The sequence below is a fragment of the Sus scrofa genome, chromosome 17, assembly GCF_000003025.6.
Source record: "Sus scrofa isolate TJ Tabasco breed Duroc chromosome 17, Sscrofa11.1, whole genome shotgun sequence".
NCBI classification, from domain to species: Eukaryota; Metazoa; Chordata; class Mammalia; order Artiodactyla; family Suidae; genus Sus; species Sus scrofa.
This window is the reverse complement of record NC_010459.5, coordinates 56,935,181-56,954,837: the sequence shown is the minus strand read 5'-3', so window position 1 is coordinate 56,954,837 and position 19,657 is coordinate 56,935,181. Positions and strand designations below refer to the sequence as shown.

General features: G+C 53.0%; 1 protein-coding gene and 1 long non-coding RNA gene across 3 annotated transcripts; both read right to left on the bottom strand.

Annotated features, from left to right (window-relative positions):
- FAM210B (family with sequence similarity 210 member B) lies at window positions 1,477–13,044 on the bottom strand. 2 transcript variants are annotated; one of them, NM_001113701.1, is made up of 3 exons: window positions 12,822–13,044; window positions 4,996–5,171; window positions 1,477–4,037 (listed from the first exon to the last, which is right to left on the bottom strand). In NM_001113701.1, the coding sequence occupies exons 1-3, from the start codon at window positions 13,005–13,007 to the stop codon at window positions 3,821–3,823; spliced, it is 579 nt and encodes a 192-aa protein (NP_001107173.1). In that variant the 5' UTR covers window positions 13,008–13,044; the 3' UTR covers window positions 1,477–3,820. The 2 variants fall into 2 exon arrangements, with proteins under 2 accessions (NP_001107173.1, XP_020932860.1); XM_021077201.1 differs by lacking the exon at window positions 12,822–13,044 and adding an exon at window positions 5,873–6,230.
- LOC110257449 lies at window positions 16,234–18,967 on the bottom strand. The gene is made up of 2 exons (XR_002340047.1): window positions 18,686–18,967; window positions 16,234–18,225 (listed from the first exon to the last, which is right to left on the bottom strand). It is a non-coding gene; the product is annotated as an uncharacterized LOC110257449 (long non-coding RNA).

Sequence of the window (19,657 nt, the reverse complement as noted above, 5' to 3'; positions counted from 1 at the left end):
TTTAAAGTTCTCACATGTGTAACCTTGACGTTAGGTGCATTTCCCAGGAGTTGACATCCCACCCCTTGCGAAATGCTGGGCTAGATGGGGAGGTGGGGAGGCCCCTGTGTGGTGCTGTCAGGGTCGGCCTGGCCCCCGAACACATCCCCCCGTCCTACACAAGCAGGTTGTGTGGCCAGTGACAGGAGGATGAGTCAGCACGCAGGCAAACCGTGATGGCAACGGGAGCTGGGAGCAGTGTCCGGAGGAAGCAGCTTCCGAGCTCAGCTTGAAGGATGGGAGGATTTACAGGTTGGAGGCAGGTGTGGCAAGAGGTCCCTGCAGCCCGAGGGAGGGGCCGGCAGGAGCCCTGGCCGCGGCTGGATGGTGGCAGGTGCACCAGAGGTTGGGAGTGGAGGCGACTGGGCTTCAGCCCCTGTTCTAGGCAGTGGACCTGAGTGGAGGGCACAGCCACGGCCTGGCTTGACTCCTAGGCATGTCCTCATCCTGGCATGGGGGCTGAGTGGGGCTTCAGGGGTGCACTGTGTGGGTGGTAAGGCCGGACAGAGGAGAGAGCTGACCGGCACGTCCACACCGCCCACCTCAGCTCTGACCATGCTGGCAGCAGGCAGAGAGTTCCACGTGGGGGGAGCCGGTTCTTTGTAAATTGATTTTCCAACCATGGCCTTTGTCTTCAACCTCAGGTGAAGGGGTGCCTGCTTAGCCGAATCCCTTCTCCCTAGCCTACTGGGGTCTGGGATCAACCTGAGCTCATGTGGCTTATAAAAGTGGACGCCCGCCGCCCCTTCAGTGCAGCTGGCAGGGGCACCCTTCCCCCCTTGGCTCCCACGGGCCACACACTGGAGTTGTGGTATGTGTGTCAACTTGACACTCAAGTCCACAGATGCATCTCTCTGGAGTGCACAGGTGATGCTTCTTACCATCTGTTCTCTCTGGGCCTAGAAATAAGCAGGTGCCGTGAAGAGCAGATCTCTTGGTCTCAGGTTCTATATGCTCCTATTGTGGAAAAATTACATACTCTAGCTGCCAAAATCTGCATCACCCAGCGGTGGTGACTCGACAGTGATGAAGACGGAGGCGGAGGAGTTGAACTGGCTGAGAACTAGCAGAGACATGTGCCTTCACGGCCAGCCCTCCTAACGCACACGAGGCGTTAGGAGACCAGAAATGCCTGAGTAGGAGAAAGTGGCAAAATCCACTTCCATGTTGAGTAAAACTGCAGTGTCCGGGGAGCCCCCTGGGGACAAAGGAGCTTTTGGGTCCCCCAGGCTTCAGCTTTGATGTCCCATCCACCCCACCTGGAGTTGACATGACACGCCAGCCTCACCTAGGCTGTCATTTCCCCAAGCAGCGTCCCACACAAGCAAAGCAAATAGCTGGCTGTAGTGGTACAGTGTTCGTAAATGGGTCACACACAGTGCCACTCCATCGGTGACAGTGACGGCTTGCCCCAAGAGGAATAGGAAGTTCTTCAAAAACTTTACAAAGACGTTTATTTGTTTTGCAGAATTCATGCTGCTTGTTTTGTCTGATAGAAAATTAGAGGTGAACAGTGGCTTACGTTTTTAAAATAGATGATCAGTTTTATTCCCCTGGTTCCATAAAAGCAATGCAAATACTAGCGACATGGACATCCTGCTGGTGAGCGCACAAGATGCTCTAGTTCCCTGGGCCTTCGGTTTCCTCATCCTCTCCGCTTGCTCTGTTGTTGGTGACCACTGGCCACAGGAGTGGAGTGCAGATGGGGCTTCGAAGAGACCGTGTGGCTATTTGGTATGAAAATTTGTTTTACTGCCTGACCCTTTGAGTCCACTCCCCTTACTTCCAACACGGAATCAAAGTTTAGGATTTAAGCCCTTGGACCGGTAGGAATCCCTGTGGGCTTTGTTTTGCATAGGCGTTACTAGGGATCTGAATGGCAGGGAGAGGGTGATGAGTCCCAAGCCAACCGTTAACAGAGACAGTGGACACGAAAGTGCTGGCCCTGCCCTCACTTGGCAGGTGTCGCCACCTTGCTCTGCTGTGTACACCCTTGGAATAGGACCCCAGAAAGGCAGTTCCAGCTTTAAATCCCTGAAGCCTTTGGGCAATGGGCTAATTGTTTTAAAGGGGATGTTGTGGGGGGAGGGGGGAAACGGATCCACTGTATCGATCTTGCAAGTGGAGAATCTGTCCTGCAAAGATTCTTATAAAAGTTAATCGAGTTTCTGCCGTGGCTCAGCGGTAATGAACCCAACTAGTATCCATGAGGACTCGGATTTGATCCCTGGCCTTGCTCAGTGGGTTAAGGATCCAGTGTGGCTGTGGCTGTGGTGTAGGTCGCAGCTACAGCTCTGATTCGACCCCTCTCCAGGGAACTTCCATATGCTGCAGGTGTAGCCCTAAAAACAAAAATTGAAAATGAACCATAATAAATTTTTTTTAAAAAGTTAACTGAAAAAACTGGTTGATGTGCATTAGTAAGGGCTAAGTAAGGGAACTGTCAGCAGTCAGAGCTCAGTAGAGCCGGGGCGATCCATTTACAGTTCGTTTTCTGCTTGTCACAAGTGTAATTAATCAAACCAAAATATAAAAATAAACCCTGGGAGCCAGAAAGACAAGTGCAGCCCCTCAGCCAAGCTGCAGGTGGAGCCTGAACACTGGGTTTCCCGAGGTGGGTGGTTCCCTTGGCCTTGAGGGCAGTAGTGCCGGGCGTGGAGTCCCAAGGACAGCCCTTCCCCGCCGCCAACTCCGGGCTACGTCGAGGAAGGTGGTCTCCTCGTGGTGTGAACAGAACCAGGGGCCTCTGGTCACATGCCTTTTACCTGGTAAACTGGCTCAGTCCCTCCCCAGCTTGAATTTTTAATTCCCAGTGGCCTCTATTTACAGCATGTGTGACTAACTGTCCTGTTTAGAGAGTGATATAAAACCTTTTTTTTTTTTTTGGTACATACATAATTTTAACTCAAAAAATATAAGTAGCAACACAATGTAAACACTGTGACAGTAATTGTGGAACATCTGACGTCTAAGCTACAGGGAAGGCGGCGAAGACGGTCTCAGCTTTTTGGGTGCAGGATCCAAATTGCCGGCGTCTGGAGCCACCTGATGCTGTTGCTGTTGGGCAGAGGCTCCATATTGGACCTAAACAGAGACAGGTGATGCCCACCTACTTTCATGACACGTGGGACCATCAGCTGAGGCAGGCCCATCGTGTCCAGATTGGAAGGCGTTGGGATCGGTGAAACATACCAGAAATACGTGTTTTTCGTTCCCCTCAAACACGTGTAATGAATGTCAAAGTGCTGATGCTAATTTAGATCCTGACTACACACTGTGAAGTCTTAAGTTCTGCTTCATTAATTGTAGCCCTGGCAGCTGTTTGGCAGAATATCGCATATTAAGCTGCAGGCAGCCTGACAAATATTGGAGGAAGGGGAATTTGTACATTTTTAAAACCAGTTTAATGAATCACTGCCCTTTAAGAACTTGAGTGAAAATTAACCCCTGAGGCTTCTGCAGACAGACCCTCACCAATGATCTTCCAGAAGGAACATTTCCTGGCTGACGGTTTTGTCTGAGATGACAACTTTCGGGTGATGTTTTGTTGACAGATGATGCAGACAAGCCCTTCAGTGAATAGCACTGTCGCAGTTTATAAAGCAAAAGAAATTTACAGTGATTCAAAACTCTGGATTTTTGCTGGCAAAAGTAACTCCTATCCACGAGAGCTCAGCAGTTAGCACCCCCCTCCCTGCCCACAGAAAAACCTACATCCTAAAACCAAAGCCAAAATGTGTCAGTGAAAAGAAATAGGTTTTCAGGCCCTCAGTCAAAGAGTTCAAGGCTTTGCAGCTGGAGGTTTAAAAAGTCCCACTTTCCGAAAATACCTGACAATGAAGGGCACGGAAACTAAAGTTATACTGATTCTCACGGGTGCGAACAGCTTGTGGATGGCGTAAGCCACCACGAAGGTACTGGTGCCCGCTGCCATTTTTGACTGTACCAGGGACTCTTTAAATCCGAGTTTAAGCAGGATGGCTGATATGTCCAGACCACTGGAGGGAGAGAGGCAAACAGACAAAGAAAAATGTTTACTACAGCAAGGATTTAGTTAAACAGTTAATTTGGGCTATGAGATATACAGTATTTTTATGATTTTATTTTTTCTTTTTAGGGCCACTCCTGCGGCACATGGAAGTTCCCAGGCTAGGGGTCACATCGGAGCTGCAGCTGCCGGCCTTCACCACAGCCACAGCAAGAACAGGTCCAAGCTGTTTCTGCTACCTACACTGCAGCTCACAGCATTCTTATGGATACCAGTCGGGTTCTCAACACGCTGAGCCATGACGGGAACTCCACGAGATACACGGTATTTTAAAAAATGTGATTAAAGTAGCTCAATGAATAAAAAGGTCTTAGGAAAAAAGCTCTTATTTGCAAAGACTCTAGCATTATGGCAAAAAACTAAGTATTTGTTACTGCCAAAAATGCTACCTTGGAGTTCCTGTCGTGGCACAGCAAAAACGAATCCAACTGGGAACCATGAGATTGTGGGTTTGATTCCTGGCCTCACTCAAGTGGGTTAAGGATCTGGCATTGCCGTGAGCTGTGGTGTAGGGCGGCAGCTATAGCTCAGATTAGACCCCTAGCCTGGGAACCTCCATATGCTGCAGGTATGGCCCTAAAAAGACAAAAGACCAAAAAAGAAAAAAAAAGAAAAAAAAAAAGAGTTCCCCTTGTAGCGCAGTGGAAATGAACCTGACTAGTAATCATAAGGTTGCAGGTTCGATCCCTGGCCTTGCTCAGTGGGTTAAGGATCTGGCATTGCTGTGAGTTGTGGTGTAGGTCACAGACGCGGCTCAGATCCTGTGTTGCTGTGGCTGTGGTGCAGGCTGACAACTATAGCTCCGATTTGACCCTTAGCCTGGGAACCTCCATATGCTGTGAATGGGGCCCTACAAAGAAAATAAAGACCAAAAAAAAAAAAAAAAAAAAAACCCCACCCAATTCTACCTTGAAACAACCATGTAAAACATGCCCAAGGAGACGAGCGAGATCCCAACGTGCACGGACACGCCCACGGCGCCATACTCCTTGAAGATCTTTTTCAGCTGCTGCGACTTGCTTTGCTTTTTCTCCTCTGTACCGCTGATGTCGCCGCCTGCTGCCGCTGTGATTCTGCTGGGTTCCTGTGCACAAACCAGAGAAGGGGAGAGACTGGAGGACAGGAGCAAGGCAGTTGGTGGTCACCACCAGCCTTCAGGTGCACGTGGTGTTCCGCTCATCCCTGGCCGGTGAGATGAGCTCCTCTTAGCCACTGTGTGCACCTGGGGACCAGGTGGGACCGGCAGCAATGACGGCTCCCAAGGTTGTCTAGGTCCTCATGCCCCGAACCTGTGAATATGTTACCCTACGCGGCAAAAGGACTTTGCAGCTGTGATTACATTAAGGATGGGCAGATCCTCCAGGGTTTCCCGAGTGGCATCAGCGTAATCACAGGGTACATCACTTAGAAGTGGAGAGCGGGAGGCAGGAGGGGCAGAGAAGCAGGGGGGAGGATGGAAGCTGGGGCAGATCTTGCAGGGCTCTGTGCCGCTGGCTCTGAAGACAGAGGGAAGGGCCACCAGCCAGGGATGGCAGGCAGCCTCCAGAAACTGGCAAAGACAGGAAGTGGGTTTTGCCCCAGAGTCACCAGAAGGAACCAGCCCTGCTGACACACTGGCTTGAGCCCTGTGAGACCCAGTGTGGACTTCTGACCTGCAGGACTGTAAGATAACACACGTGTGTTGTTTGATGCCACCATGTCGGTGGTAACGTGATAACCAGGCTAGACCACAAGACAAGCCAGTGGGTGTGAAATAAAACGGAGCAGGAGCTAGGATAGATTTACTTCTGGAATTGAGCTTTCCCCCGAGATCTGAATGGATAAAGGAGGGCTGGTTCCCGGGCCATAAATACAGCGGCTGGGCTTAGTCGAAAGAGAATGTGCTGCGTGGGGGTGTCTGTGAGCAGTTACTGAGCACCCACAAGGCCTGGAATGTGTGCGAGGAACACAACAGTGTTGGATAGAAAGGCCAAACTCCTCAATATGGAGAGTGCCTTTCTCATCAGGGGATTTCTTCAGCCTCGACGACTCCCTCAGAGCTCTCCTCGCAGGCAGCATCGGGGTTGGTCAGCTCCAGGGACGGACTCTGCAGTGGGTCGGCTGCTTCCTTGTACTTCTGGAACACGCTGCAGCGGAGCCACACTTGAAAGGCTGGAGCGGGGAGCATACAAGCGCAATGCCCGGAATGAAAATGAAATGACACAGGCGCCCAGAGCAGCAGCCTCCAAATTCAACAAGGCAGGGGGGGCCACCCGGACCTGCTGGGAGGGCGGGAGCTCAGACCAAACAAGTCTGGGGGAAGGCCTCCCAGTGCTGCCTTTCTAAGAGCTCCCAGGGGGCCTGGGTGCTGCTAGTCTGTTTGTCCACGTCCAGGCACCCAACCTCTGCTTTTATAGACGGAGGGGAAGGCCTGGGCAGTGGGATTAGATAGCCAGTTCCCCAGATGCTTCTCATCAGCCACCATGGCCAGGTTATCCCCTGCTCAGCGCGCCCACCTCACCCGGCCCTGCTCTTCCTGCCCTCAGCAGACCCCCCACGTGGCTTGTCTCCTCCTCAGAGGCACCTGCCATGCAACAGACTGGAGGGGCCCCCACCAGCACTTGCTAAGCTGGAGACGCAAACGTCACCTCCTCCAGGAGGCCCTCCTGGACCACCCCTCACAGCTGCCTGCCCTCCACAGCAGCCACGCTATCACCTCCCCACTTCCCTCTCCGAGGGTTCCGTCTGCAGCAGTTGTCCTGCTTATAACATAACAAATACACATAACAGATACATAAGCAATGTAAGCATTCTCTGCTTGTTTGCTGTCGGCCAGGGCCTGGAACACGTGGTTCCAGGGAGCAGGGCCCTGGGGGTCCTGCTGGATCGTAGCACTCGGACGGTGAGGGACAGCGTCTGCCAGGTGCGATCACACGCGAGATTCGACAAAGAGTTTTACGTGCAGCCTGTCTCCTGCCTCCTCGGATCCTTTCATTCTCCGCTGGAACCTTGTCCCCACATCGCACACCAGGTCTGCACTGCCTCCTTCGTCCCTTGGGCTCGTCTGTGCTGTCCCCTGAGCCAGCAGCCCTGGTGGCCCAGCCCTGCCCTCCTGTCCTCAGGACACTAGCAGACACCCCTGCCCTCCACAGGGCCACCTCCTGCCTCCTGGAGCCCCGAACGTGACTGTGTGATGACACACTTGGACCTGAGCTCCCAACGACTCTGGCCTGGGCTGTGGGCGGGAAGACGGGAGGTCCCACCCGGGCACCAGCTTAGCAGGCTGAGAGGAGGCCGCTGGGTTTCCCCTCTAGTCACCCATGGGCTCACCCAGGGCGGGCACGGTGAGCAAGAAGGGGTCCAAACCCCAGCATGACTGCAGCTGGGCCCCCCTGACATCCGCCCTGGGCTGGTGACTCACAGATATGCACCCCCCAAACTGAACTGGCACATCTTCCCTGGCCTGGGTGTCCACGGCCAGACACCTGTGACATGTCCAGGTCACACTCTCCTCTCCAGGTCAAGCCTGTACCTATTTTGGCAAACTCTATCCTCCTGGTTACTCCGGCCAAAACCTCTGAGTCACCGTGACTCCTCTGCCCCCACGTCCAATCCATCGGCCAACCCTGCCTCATCCAGACTCAGCGCTCTCTCCCCTCTGCCAGCCCATCATCTCTCGCCAGGCTTACTGGGACGGCCTCCCTCCCAGCTGGTCCTCCACTCCCACCCTCGACCCCTCAACACAGCAGCCAGAGGCAGCCTGTAAAACCCGTGGTGGGATTACAGCACCGCTCCTGCCAGAGGTCTCCTGGAGGCCAAAGTAGTCTGTGCACCGGCTCCTCAGCCCTCCAGTCTCACCCGAGCCCACCCTTCTCCCTCCCACCTCCCTAGTCCGGCCACACTGGCCTTCTTGCTGCTTAAGGGAGAAGAGGCCAGGCTCGCTCAAGGCCTCGGCACTTGCTGCTTCCTCTGCTCTGCCAGAGAAGAGGCCAGGCTCGCTCAAGGCCTCGGCACTTGCTGCTTCCTCTGCTCTGCCGTTTCCTCCAGAGATTCCCCTAGCCCCGCGCCCAGAGGTCCCCTAGCTCTGCCCCCAGATCTGCGTCAAACCTCCCTGCAGGGTGGCCTTCTGGACTCACTATGGGGGAAAACAAGCGGACAGCAGAGTGTGGTCTGGGCTCTCCCATGTGGCTCAGTGGGTTCAGGATCCAGTGTCACTGCAGTGGCTTGGGTTCGATCCCTGGCCCAGGAATTTCCACGTGCTGCAGGTATGGCCAAAAAAAAAAAAAAAAAAAAAAAAACCCCTTCAAAGCACTCCCTTGCCCCCACCCCCCCGGCCCGGACCATGAGGACACGGCGAGAAGACGGCTGGCTATGATCCAGGAAGCAGGCCCTCACCAGCCACGGAATCTGCTGGTGTCCTGACCTTGCACTTCCAGCCTGCAGGACCACGAGACAGGAACAGCAGTTCTTTAAACGAGCCAGCCTTCGGTATGCTTGTCATCGCAGCCGAGCAGACAACGGCAGCTTTTTTCCTTTAACGTCATGTTCTCAAGGTTCATCCACACTGTGGCCGGATCAAACTTTATTCCTTTTTACAAAGTGGAATTCGATGCCGCTGAAATACCAAGTCCAGATTCTAAAACTTCCCTGGCAGTGCAAGCTGGGGGCCACAGCCCACTTTGCCCTCCAAAGAATGTCTGCTGTCTGGGTGACCGCTGGGCCTGGTGCCCCCTGCGGCCGCAGCTCAGCCTGCTTTCTTGCAGGACCCGGAGGGCCTGGCTCTGGACCAGCCGCCGGAATGACGAAGATAAACGAGCAGAGCTACATGTATGTGGAAGATAAGCAAACCATCCTACTGTCCCCCATCCTTCAGCCACGGAACTCGGCTCAGTGAAGGGCCATCGCCCCAGTACAGGGGACCGACTGCAGGCTTGGATTAAAACCTGCCCCAAACCATCCCTGACGGTTTTTTTTTTTTTTTTTTTTTTTTTCCCTTTGGGCCATGCCTGCGGCATAGGGAAGTTCTCAGGATAGGAGTAGATCCCACACCACAGCAGCAAACCGAGCCACAGCAGTGACAACGCTGGATCCTTAACCTGCTGTGCCACCGGGGAGCTCCCATCCTTGATTTTTAATCATACACAACGGCTACTCATTTGCCCAGCTCCTCTCCCCAAAAAGTTGGTGCAAAACTCCGATTTATTAAGTCTTTTCATTACCTTCCAACGGGAAGAGCATCTCTTTGGCTCCCCTACTGCAGCTGGGACTGAAAACCAACCAACCAACCCAAACCCCAAAACACCTGGAAGCTTTGGTCCTGGCATGAAATCGGTTTCCTTAAAGGCTGCTCCGTCTCTGGGACTGAAACGCGACGGCCCTCGGGGTGGGGACAGCCTGCGTTTCCTTGCTGCCTGCAGTTTTGACTTCGGTGGGGTTTTTCAGACTTAAGAAGACAAATGCCTAAAAGGGGGGAGGGGCTACTGAGATCCAGGGGCGGGTTATGAGGTCCCAGAGGCTGAACTTGGATGGGCAGGAAAGCATAACATTTTTGGAAAGGTTTTAGGAAAACCACCTGCATCCTCAGGAGAGGCACTGGGCTTGGCATTTTAAAGGTATCATCTCACAAAACCCCTCACCACTCCGCGGGTGGGCACCTCTGTTGCTCCCACCTTCACAGGTGGAAGACCAAGGTTCGGGGTGAAGCCACGAGCTGGCTGGCAGCATCAGACGGGGTACCGCCTGCAGAGTCACCAGCCGACTCCCCTGCATGTCCCCCAGGAGTTGACCGTTCCTAAAGGGCCTGTTCCAGAACTTCCAGGAGGGGGGAAGAAATACTGTCACTGGTCTCCTTTCCTGGGGGTGGGCACCTGTCTCCAGCCAGAATGGCCCCAGGAGCTCAGGCTCCTTCTGTTCAACAGGCCCCCGCCTGCCTTCTGGCTGCAGAGGAAGAGCCCGATGGGAGAACTGCTGGTGCTGATAGGACCACCCACGGTTCCAAGAGCCCAACCACTCCTGGGGCCCACCAGGAGAGAAGCCTCCTTTGCTTCCCACCCGGACACTTGGCCCAACTTCACTTCATCATGTCCCATCTGTCCCCTTGCCAGGACCGGGCCAGGCTGTCTCTCTTGAGAGCCCTTTTCTGTACGACTTCTATTTTGGCAAAAGGCCTATTGGCCAAAAAAGAAAAATAAAAAGGCAGCCAGACTTCCAGTGACAGAATAGCCAGTATCTTTTGCAAGACCATGGGAGGGACCAAATATTCAGACACAAAGGACAATTTCCTGTCAGCCGGGGGCGTGGTTGGTTAGTTTTTAATATTCTAGAGTCAGAATCTTACATGGACAATCTTCTTCCTGTTACTGGGGTGAAAGGAAATCTCTTTCGGCCTTGGCCTTGTGGGTCCTGCGTTTTCCTTCCTAACCCTGGAGGCGACTAAAGGGGCTAAAGGAAAGGAACGTAGGAGGGGGTGACTGGCAACAAAGCACCCTTTTCAGACACCTGTTTCTTCATGAGCTATTAGGCACCTGCGAGGTATCGTGAGGCAGTGTTTCAATGTTTCTCGTCCCTCCCCTGGCGCCTGCGCTGAGACCAAGTGCTTTCATCACCTCGCAGATGGCTTGCTCTCTGACCCCAGGGTCCTCCTCTCCCTCCGTTCTCGCTCACCTCCTTCCCTGATGTCCTGGCAGCACCCCCAGCCCCACCCCGCAGCTCCACCGGCCCGCCTCCTTCCTCCTGGGCCTTCCCCACAGCCCGGGTCACATCAGCAGCCCTGACAGTTTCCTGTGTGTTGTTCCTCCCCTCCCACTAGACTGTAGACTGCCTGAGGGTGGACCCTGTCCCTTTCTTCCTTGCTCTGTCCCCTGCACCTAGAGCAGGGCCTAGCACGGAGCAGACACTCACGGATAAGTTAGGCACACAGCACCTCTGTTAAAAGCAAAAGCCTTGGAACCAGACTGATTTGGCTCCCAGTTCTGACAAGGAATCCCTGTGTGATTCTCAGCAAGTGACTCAACCGCTCTGGGCTTAAGTGGGGATGACAGTGTAACTCAGGTCCCAGGGGGATCATGAAGATTATCTGAATTAACATTTTCAAAGCACTCAGAAGGGTGCCTGGTACAAAGTAAACACAATATAGTGTTTACCGGAGTTCCCGTCGGTGGCGCAGCTGAAATGAGCCCAACTAGGAACCATGAGGTTGTGGGTTCGATCCCTGGCCTCACTCAGTGGGTGGAATCCAGCGTTGCCGTGAGCTGTGGTGTAGGTCGCAGACGCGGCTCAGATCCTGAGTTGCTGTTACTGTGGTGTAGGCCGGCGGCTACAGCTCCGACTGGCCCCCTAGCCTGGGAACTTCCATATGCCGTGGGTGTGGCCTTAAAAAGCAAAAAAAAAAAAAAAAGGTGTTTATTAATATTATTTATTTGAAGGAATGAAAATTGGTGGTATTCTAAACAATCGAACTTGTGAGCAAGACTTCTGGCTCATTCCTCAAATCTTCCTGACCCTTCCAAAGTAAAGAACCTTCTCTACTTTAATAAATACATGGATGGGAGCAGCACACACACACACACACACACACACACACACACACACTCACTCCTGCCAGGGCCAGGCTGATAAAACAAACAAGCAAGTCTTTAAATGATGAGCACGTAGAAGACCCACACCCACGGTGCTGAGTGGGAGCCAGTGCAGACACCCGAGGTTTCAGTGGTAGTCAGAGAGGGCTTCCGGGAGGAAGGCACAGCTGGGCTGATCCGTGAAGAATCACCGGGAGACCACTGGGTGTGTGAGGAGAGTGCCAGACTTGTGAGGACCCCCAAACTGGGCTCAGAGAAGATCTACCGCCTGTCGAAGGCAGGGAAGGAGCTCCTCCATCCTCAGGGGAGAAAAGGGTCAAACAAGCACAGGCCTGCATCAGTTCATGGACTTGTCCCCACAACTACTGTTGGGAAGGTGCTCTTTTTAGTTCCCTGAAAGGCCGGAAAACAGGTTCAGAACCAAAAACAGGTTCAGGTCCTGTGTTGAGGTCACACAGAAAGGGACCAAAGGGTGCAAAGCCCCAGGCGCTGCGTGTCCCCACTTGCTAGTCCCGGATCTCCAGTCTTCACCGCTGACCCCCTTTTTCCTTTAAGAAGGCCCACTTCAAAACAAAACAAAACTGTAACAGCTATTTTTAAAAAAAGGATAGTTTGCATGACTGCTCTGAATGGAAGCCCGTTTTCACCCACCATCCTTAGAAGGCAACTCTAGAGAAACGCAATGAAACAAACAACACTGCGTTTCTTGCACGAGTCGGCCTGCAGTGTGACATGGAGGTCGGATAAAAAGGCGTGGCAGCAAGTGCGGGGAGGCGTTAAAGACAGCAGCACCCGCCAAGCCTTTCTCCTCGGCCCGGTGAGGAGGCTCCAACGTGACTTCAAAAGAGAACAACTCTAATGGCCAGGGGAGAACTTGGATACCAAGCCCAACCTCATCTCCACTCCTCTCAGATACCAACACAGTACTGGCGGACGCTCTGGGAACCCGGGATCCGCCGGAGACTGTGTGTGACCTTGGGCAGATCGCTATACCTTCTCGAGCCTCAGTTTTCCCCACTGTCAACTGGGAGAGTGCTTCCTTGGCTCGTAAAGATTTGGGACCTGAGGACTCTGGAGGTGCTCGGTCTCGGGCAGCTGCGCTTGCAAAACTCTCCTTTGGAGGAGATGGACCCGCGATCGAGGCGCCCGGGGATAGGGGTGGGGGTGGGGAGGCTTACCTGGCGGCCGTGGCAGTTCCTGCGGGCTGCGCGCAGCAGCTGAGCGTCTGGCCCGGGCCGGAGCAGCGGCAGGAACACAGGCGGCGGGGCGCAGGGGGCGGCGGCGCCCAGGAACCAGGTGGCGCGAGGCCGAACCCGGGCGCACCCCCTGCCCGCGGGGCCCAGCAGCGCCAGCAGCCCGGACATGGTGCGCAGCCCGGCTCGGCAGCCCGCGCAGCGGACCGCAGGGGGGCAGCCAGCGCGGTGGGCGGGGCCTCGGGAGCCCGAGCCGGGAGCGGCGGGGCAGGGGCGGGGCCGGAGCCGCGCACCACACTCAGCCCCGCCCATCGACCCCGCCCCCTGGAGCCTGAGCGGCGAGGGCGGGGCCGGAGCGGGACGCCCGAGCGAAGTGGGCGGGGCTGGAGGCCTTGTTCTTTTCCTGCCTGGTGGGTCTGACGCATCCTGTTGGTTGCGAGCCTGTCAGAGGCCAGCCCAGATTCAAGAGTGAAAAGGTTAGATTCCTCTGACTTGATGGGAAACGGCAAGGTCTCGTGTGGAAGGGCTTGTGGGACGGGAAGTATTGCTGGGACCATCTTTGGGAAATGCGATCTACCACAGTACTTGGCTATTAACTACCTCGTGATAATCTTTGTTCTCCATCCTGCTCAAAGAAGTGGAGCCTTTCCTGAGACCTCTTACCCTGATACACTGCTCATGCCCAACCCCCTGGAACATTTTTTGGTTGAAACTGGACATGTTTCTAGATCTTTACTATTTTAGGAAGAAAAAATGTAGCACAGGGAATTGTTGCTTGGAGAACCATTGGAAAAGCTCGACCCCCAGAAAAGACTCTCTGGATAGAGCGAGCGATGCTGGCCAGCCAGAGGCATTTGCCATCAGCCAGTTTCTTTGGATCTGCCCAAAGAAACTAGCAAGGTGGGTGTCAGGGGTCAGCCAGCAGGGTGAATGAATTCCAGAGCACACTTCTGGAGCTGAGACACTGGGGTCAGGAAACTGTACCACGGCAGCTGCCTTCCAGCTTCCACAAAACAGGTCACTGGACACTGGAAAGCAGGGCCAGGTTGCCACCTCCGCCACAACCAAATGTCCACACCCATGGGCTGGTGACTGGACACCGGAATTCTGCTACAGAAAACCCCACATTTCTGCAAACTTGTTTACCAGCAGCAAACAACCCCAAAGGCAGGAGGATGCCTCCGTCCCATTTGTGACTTCGAAATATTCTGCAATGCATCCAAACAGCAGACATGAATTCATACACAGAAACCTAGCTGCAAAGGGAAATTTTAGACTTTCTGCCAAGAAGGTGCCATGGAAGGAGATGGGAATCTATGTGCCCACATTCAGGACCTCCGGACACCTCCCCCCACCCTGCCCCCACCTTGAGAAGCCCCTTATGGCTCAGTGGCTAGAAGTGAGTCACAGGACACTCTTAGCTACAAGGGAGTCTGGAGTTTGAGGATCTGCCCAAAGAAACAGACTTGGGGAGTTCCTACTGCGGCTCAGCAGAAACCTGACTCGTATCCATGAGGATGAGGGTTCAGTCCCTGGCCTCGCTCAGTGGGTTATGGATCTGGTGTTGCCCTGAGCTGTGGTGTAGGTCGCAGATGCAGCTCGGATCTGATGTTGCTGTGGCTGTGGCATAGGTTGGCAGTTGTAGCTCTGATTGGACCCTTAGCCTGAAAACCTCCATATGATGTGGTGTGGCCCTAAAATGGTGTCACCTTGCTGTATAGTAGAAAATTGACGTAACCCTGTAAACCAGATATTAAAAATCATTAATAAAAAAAGATTGTTGTTTTCCGATTTGGTGATTAGCATCATGGCTTTGGTGCAATACAGGCCTGGCTCAGAACCCAGCTGTACCCTGAGCTCTGTCGAAGTGACTCCAACTCTTGCAGTCTCTGTGTCTTTCCTTGTGTGGAGCAGAAGTAGTAATGCCTCTCTCCAAGAGTTGCTGCGAAGGTAAAGGAGATAATATCTTTCTGTGCTTGTGGAACTGGACTTGGCACGGAGCGGGGACTTGAGAAATGAAATTTCTCTGAAGCGTGTTCTTGGGGAGTTCTCCTGTGGCTCAGCAGGTTAAGGATCTGGCATTGTCAGTGCAGCGTCGTGGGTTGCTGATGGGCTCAGATTCGATCCCTGGCCTGGGAACATCCATATGCTACAGGTGCGATGGAAAAAAAAGTGTCCTTGGCACAGGGACTGGCACATAGAGTGCCTTCTCGAAAGCTGTCATAGTGAGCACAGTGGCTCTTACAGTCTCTCTTCATTCATTCACTCTGAGTGTGAATGGTATGGGCTACAGACAAATAAAAGCTTTGCAGTGGAGGGTGCAGGGCGGAAGACCTGAGCTGTCCAGTCCAGGGAGGACCCCCCCCCTCCAGAGAGAGACATACTGCTAATTAAACCATCACTGAGCAAGGCTGAGCTTGTTGAGGTTGGAAGTGCTGGTATGGTTTTCCAAGAATCTCCTCTCGGCTGCATTTAGGAAAGAAACAGATCACTTCTCAGTACCTAGGAGGGATCTGGATTAGCTGTAACTATGATGTATGAAGATTTTTGTTTGTCTGATGTCTGAAATGCTTGCTAATGAGACTGTCTGAAGTAGTTACTAATAACTTTGTAAAGGCTACTGACTCATGCCTAAGAAGCATAGGGATTAAAAGGAAATATAATCAATATCCATAAAACAAGCCAGCGGCTACCTGTTCTGTGGGAAGCTGTGGAGGTTTTTCTTTTTTTTAATATTATGGATTATGCTTTTCATGTCAAGTTTAACAATGCTTTGCTAATTCTAAATCCTCAAGATGGTGTCATATATATATTTGTCTTTTTGCCATTTCTTGGGCCGCTCCCGCGGCATATGGAGGTTCCCAGGCTAGGGGTCTAATCGGAGCTGTAGCCACCGGCCTACACCAGGGCCACAGCAACGCAGGATCCGAGCCGCGTCTGCAACCTACACCACAGCTCACGGCAACGCCAGATCGTTAACCCACTGAGCAAGGGCGGGGATTGAACCCACAGCCTCATGGTTCCTAGTCGGATTCCTTAACCACTGAGCCATGACGGGAACTCCTCCTATGTTTTTTTATAAAGTTTTATAACTTTATATTTTCAGTTTAGGTCTATGATCCACTTTGACTTGATTTTTGGATAAGATGTGATGTTTAAGTCAATGCTAATTTTAATTTTTTTTTTTTCCTTTTTGGCTACAACATGCAGTGGCTTGATGTGGGAATCTGTGTTCCCAGACCAGGGACTGACCCCAGGCTGTAGTGATGAAAGCATTGAGTCCTAACCACTAGACTACCAGGGAACTCCCAACCGTGGAGTTTTTAAAAGCTTAATAGTTTTTAAAAAAATTATTGTAATAGGTAACACTTGCTCATTGTAAAAAATAAAATTCAAATGAAACGACCAGCAACTTTGTTTATTCATTCAACAAACAGGTTTTGAGCACCTGCTGAGCACCAGGCACACGCCCATGAACTCGGGAGACAAGGTCCCACGGAGCTCATGTTCTAAAGGGAGAGATGCCAGGCAGGGAGGGGTGGGGGGGGGAGAATTCAAAACAAAATCTCCTGCTGACCCAGAAAACCTTTCCACAAAAGGGGAAGAGAAAGAAAAGAGCTTTATTATCGAATGAGCATTAATTAAGATACAGAGATGGCAGAGACAGAAAGAAAGCTCCCGTCTTTAGTTCACGAAGCAGATACCACATCCAAAGACAAAAATAACTAGTTCTCAGGTTAGAGGACCAGAGGGCACCATTTGTCACACATAGTTCATCCCAGATCCACCGGTAATTGGGGAGGCGGTTTACGCCCCCCCTACCCCAAGTCTATAAACAGGTAATTATAGCACAGAGCTAGTCACCTAAGGAAGCCCTCACCTGGTCTAGGAGATAGGCTACTAGCTTCCTTAATGTTTACACTTCAAAAAGACAGCTTTCAGGCTCCCAACACATTTCTGGGTTGTGAAGACTGGTAAGCGGCTTACTTCACCTTTTCGGATTTTTCTATCCATCTCAAAGGGGCAGAGAGCATGAACAAGTTTCTTAAGGGACAGACTCTAAGAAAGAGTGGGGGTGGGGTGGGGGATGGGTGGTCGGTGGGGGATGGGTGCGACTTTTTTTTTTTGGGTCCCACGGGAAATCTATTTTTTCTTTTTCAGTTTACTTTTACCGGCACAGAGTCAGTGTTCAACAAGTAAGTGTGCGCTGTGATATCAGTATGTGCCTCGCGAAAGCCGAGTCAGGGCCCGGGGAGGTGGGGCGCTGTGACTTTAGACAGGGCAGGCAGCCTGGTGGGTCCGGAGGAGGAGATCCGCGTGCCCAGAGCCTGGAGCAGGAGAACCGGGACAGCCCTTCCAGCCGGAGCCGGTGGCGGCCGCGTTCTGTGTCCTTCCCGCCAGGTTTCTGTGTGTGAACAGTCACGTCTGGTTGTTGTTTGATGTTTTCCCAAAATGGGCTTAGAGCATGGGTTCACTTACTTCTTTCCCCCACTGTCCCATCAAGGACATCTCTCCGTGTCAGAAAATACAGACATCTGTTAAGTGGCTGCCTTGTATTCCCTGCAGAGGTGTGTCCCTTCCCCTGGGTGCTGGACCTCTAGGGCCTCCTTAGTGGAGGCTGAGGGCATGATCTCTGCAGGGAAGCCCAGGTTCAGGCTCCAGGTGCGCCGCTTACCTCCTGTGGACGCGGGACGAATTACTGAACCCCAGCCTCAGTTTCTGCGCATGCTCCGATTGGGCCTCTCCTGGTGTTGGCTATTATCATGACAAATTACGTTCATAATTACTGACGGTTCTTCCATAAGGGCTGCATCTGTCTTCTCATCGTCGCCTTTTCTCTCTCCCTCAAATATTTATTGAACATGTATGTGCCCTCTTCTCTGCCAGGCACTGGGTTATGCGGGTGGATGGCTTGGCAAGCTCCCTGCTCCTGTAGAGTTTAGAGCTGGGAGAGGCTGATGGACAGTGAACACGTGGCCAGGGGAGGACCCCTTGAGAGTTACGGTGGGCGTGGGGGGTGATCAGAAAGGTTTCCAGAGGAGGAGGCATTAGATACCAGAAGAGAATATCCACGTGGAGCTTCCAGGGGGAAGAGGCTGCCAATCAGAGGGCTGGCTGGGTGCAGGTCCAGAGGAGGAAGAGAGCGATGTGAGTGGCGGGAGGCAAAGGGGGAGTCGGGGGAGCTTGAGGGGGCTTGGGGGAAGCTGCCACGGGCCCGATCCGCTGATTTTATTCCAGCTGCCGTGGGTAAGCCTTGAAGGGTCTTAATCGCGGGAGCGGTACAGTCTGATGGCCACGTGAAACAGGCCCCTGTGTTTGGCTCGCGGAGGGGTGGGTGCGGGCGGTGTGTGCAGAACTCCCGGCGCCGCGTGGGAGGCACGTGCGAAGCCTGGAGGCGGGGAGGAAGAATCAGAGGACCCGGGTTTGTCGCAGGAGGTCACCGAGAGGGCGTAACCTCCTGGAGCTAAGCCTGCACGATGGGTGGCTCCGTCCCTGCGCTTGAAAGGTACCTTGCGCGCCCTCCAGTAGCGGCAACCACTTCAAGGTCGCAGTTCCCAGAGAGTAACGTGTTGCTGAGCTTGTCTGGAGGACTAACCCCGGCCAAGGCTTCTGCGGAAACTTTTAAGATTCTCAGGCGTGGGGCGGGGAACTGCTTGTTGTGTCTTACAAGCCTTGCGTGAAAGTTCCCTGCTTGTTAAAAACACCGCCCGCCCATCTGAGGGTCCACCTTGTTCTTGGGTCCCGGGGGCGCTCCGTCCATGGAGTCAGTTCGGGATTTCACCCGGAAACTCTGCTCTTGTGAACCCACCGCGCTGACTGCAGACCTTGACTGCTCTGCGTGGACCTACCATCGGGCACCTGCTGAGCTGGGCACCGAAGTACCAGGTAGGTCAAGATTATGCCTTTGAAAAATTTCTATTCCAGCGTCTGCCGGAGACATGGTGGGAACTCAGGGCTCCCTTGGCCTCGGCGCCCTGGGCCTATTCTCAGGCTTTAGCAGGTGTTTGGGAAACTCTGCTTCCATACACTGGCAGTGAACTGAATCTCGGGGACAGAGTTATGGGTGAAGTAGAAAAGAATAGCTTTATTGCTTTGCCAGGCAGAGGGGGCCACAGCAAGCTAGTGCTCTCAAAACCGCCTCCAGACGGGGAGGGGGTGATGAGAGTCTTACAGTGTTCTAGGAGCACGTGATCAGCACGTGGCCATTCTTCTGATTGGTTGGTGGTGAGTTAATTGGAAGTCAACATCCTTAACCTTGGCTCCAACCCTTCTGGGCTCTACCTGCATACAGTTAACTTCTTCCACCTGGCTGTCAGTTTATCTGCAAAACAGCTCGAAGGACATGGCTCAGAATATCATCTGCTGTCCTCAAGATCCTAGACTTTGTTTAATGGCTGAAATGTTATTATTTTGTCTTGCTTGACCTTTTTTCTTACTATCCGCATTTTCTCACTTTTCTGGTTAAGTTTATTATTATTGTTTTACTAAGATTTTCCTATAGACAATGGCAGGTGGAGGGCAAGGGTGGGGGTTTATTTTGGGAGGGCCTCGTAGAGTCCTGCTCCATTACAGGTGCAGAGGCATTTTAAAATGATAATGATTCTTTGGAGTTCCTGTGATGGCTCAGTGGTTGGCGAACCTGACTAGCATCCATGGGGACATGGGCTCGATCCCTGGCCTTGCTCAGTGGGTGGAGGATCCAGCGTTGCCGTGAGCTGTGGTATAGATCACAGATGTGGCTTAGATCCTGCCTTACTGTGGCTGTGGCGTAGGCTGGTGGCTACAGCTCTGATTGGACCCCTGGCATGGGAACCTCCATA

Coding starts and splice junctions, on each gene's coding strand:
- FAM210B (XM_021077201.1), bottom strand. CDS start 6,145: ATGCTGCCTGCGAGGAGAGCTCTGAGGGAGTCGTCGAGGCTGAAGAAA. Junction 5,172..5,872: donor GGGAAAGCTCAATTCCAGAA/GTAAATCTATCC, acceptor GTTTGTGCACAG/GAACCCAGCAGAATCACAGC. Junction 4,038..4,995: donor TTTTACATGGTTGTTTCAAG/GTAGAATTGGGT, acceptor CTCTCCCTCCAG/TGGTCTGGACATATCAGCCA.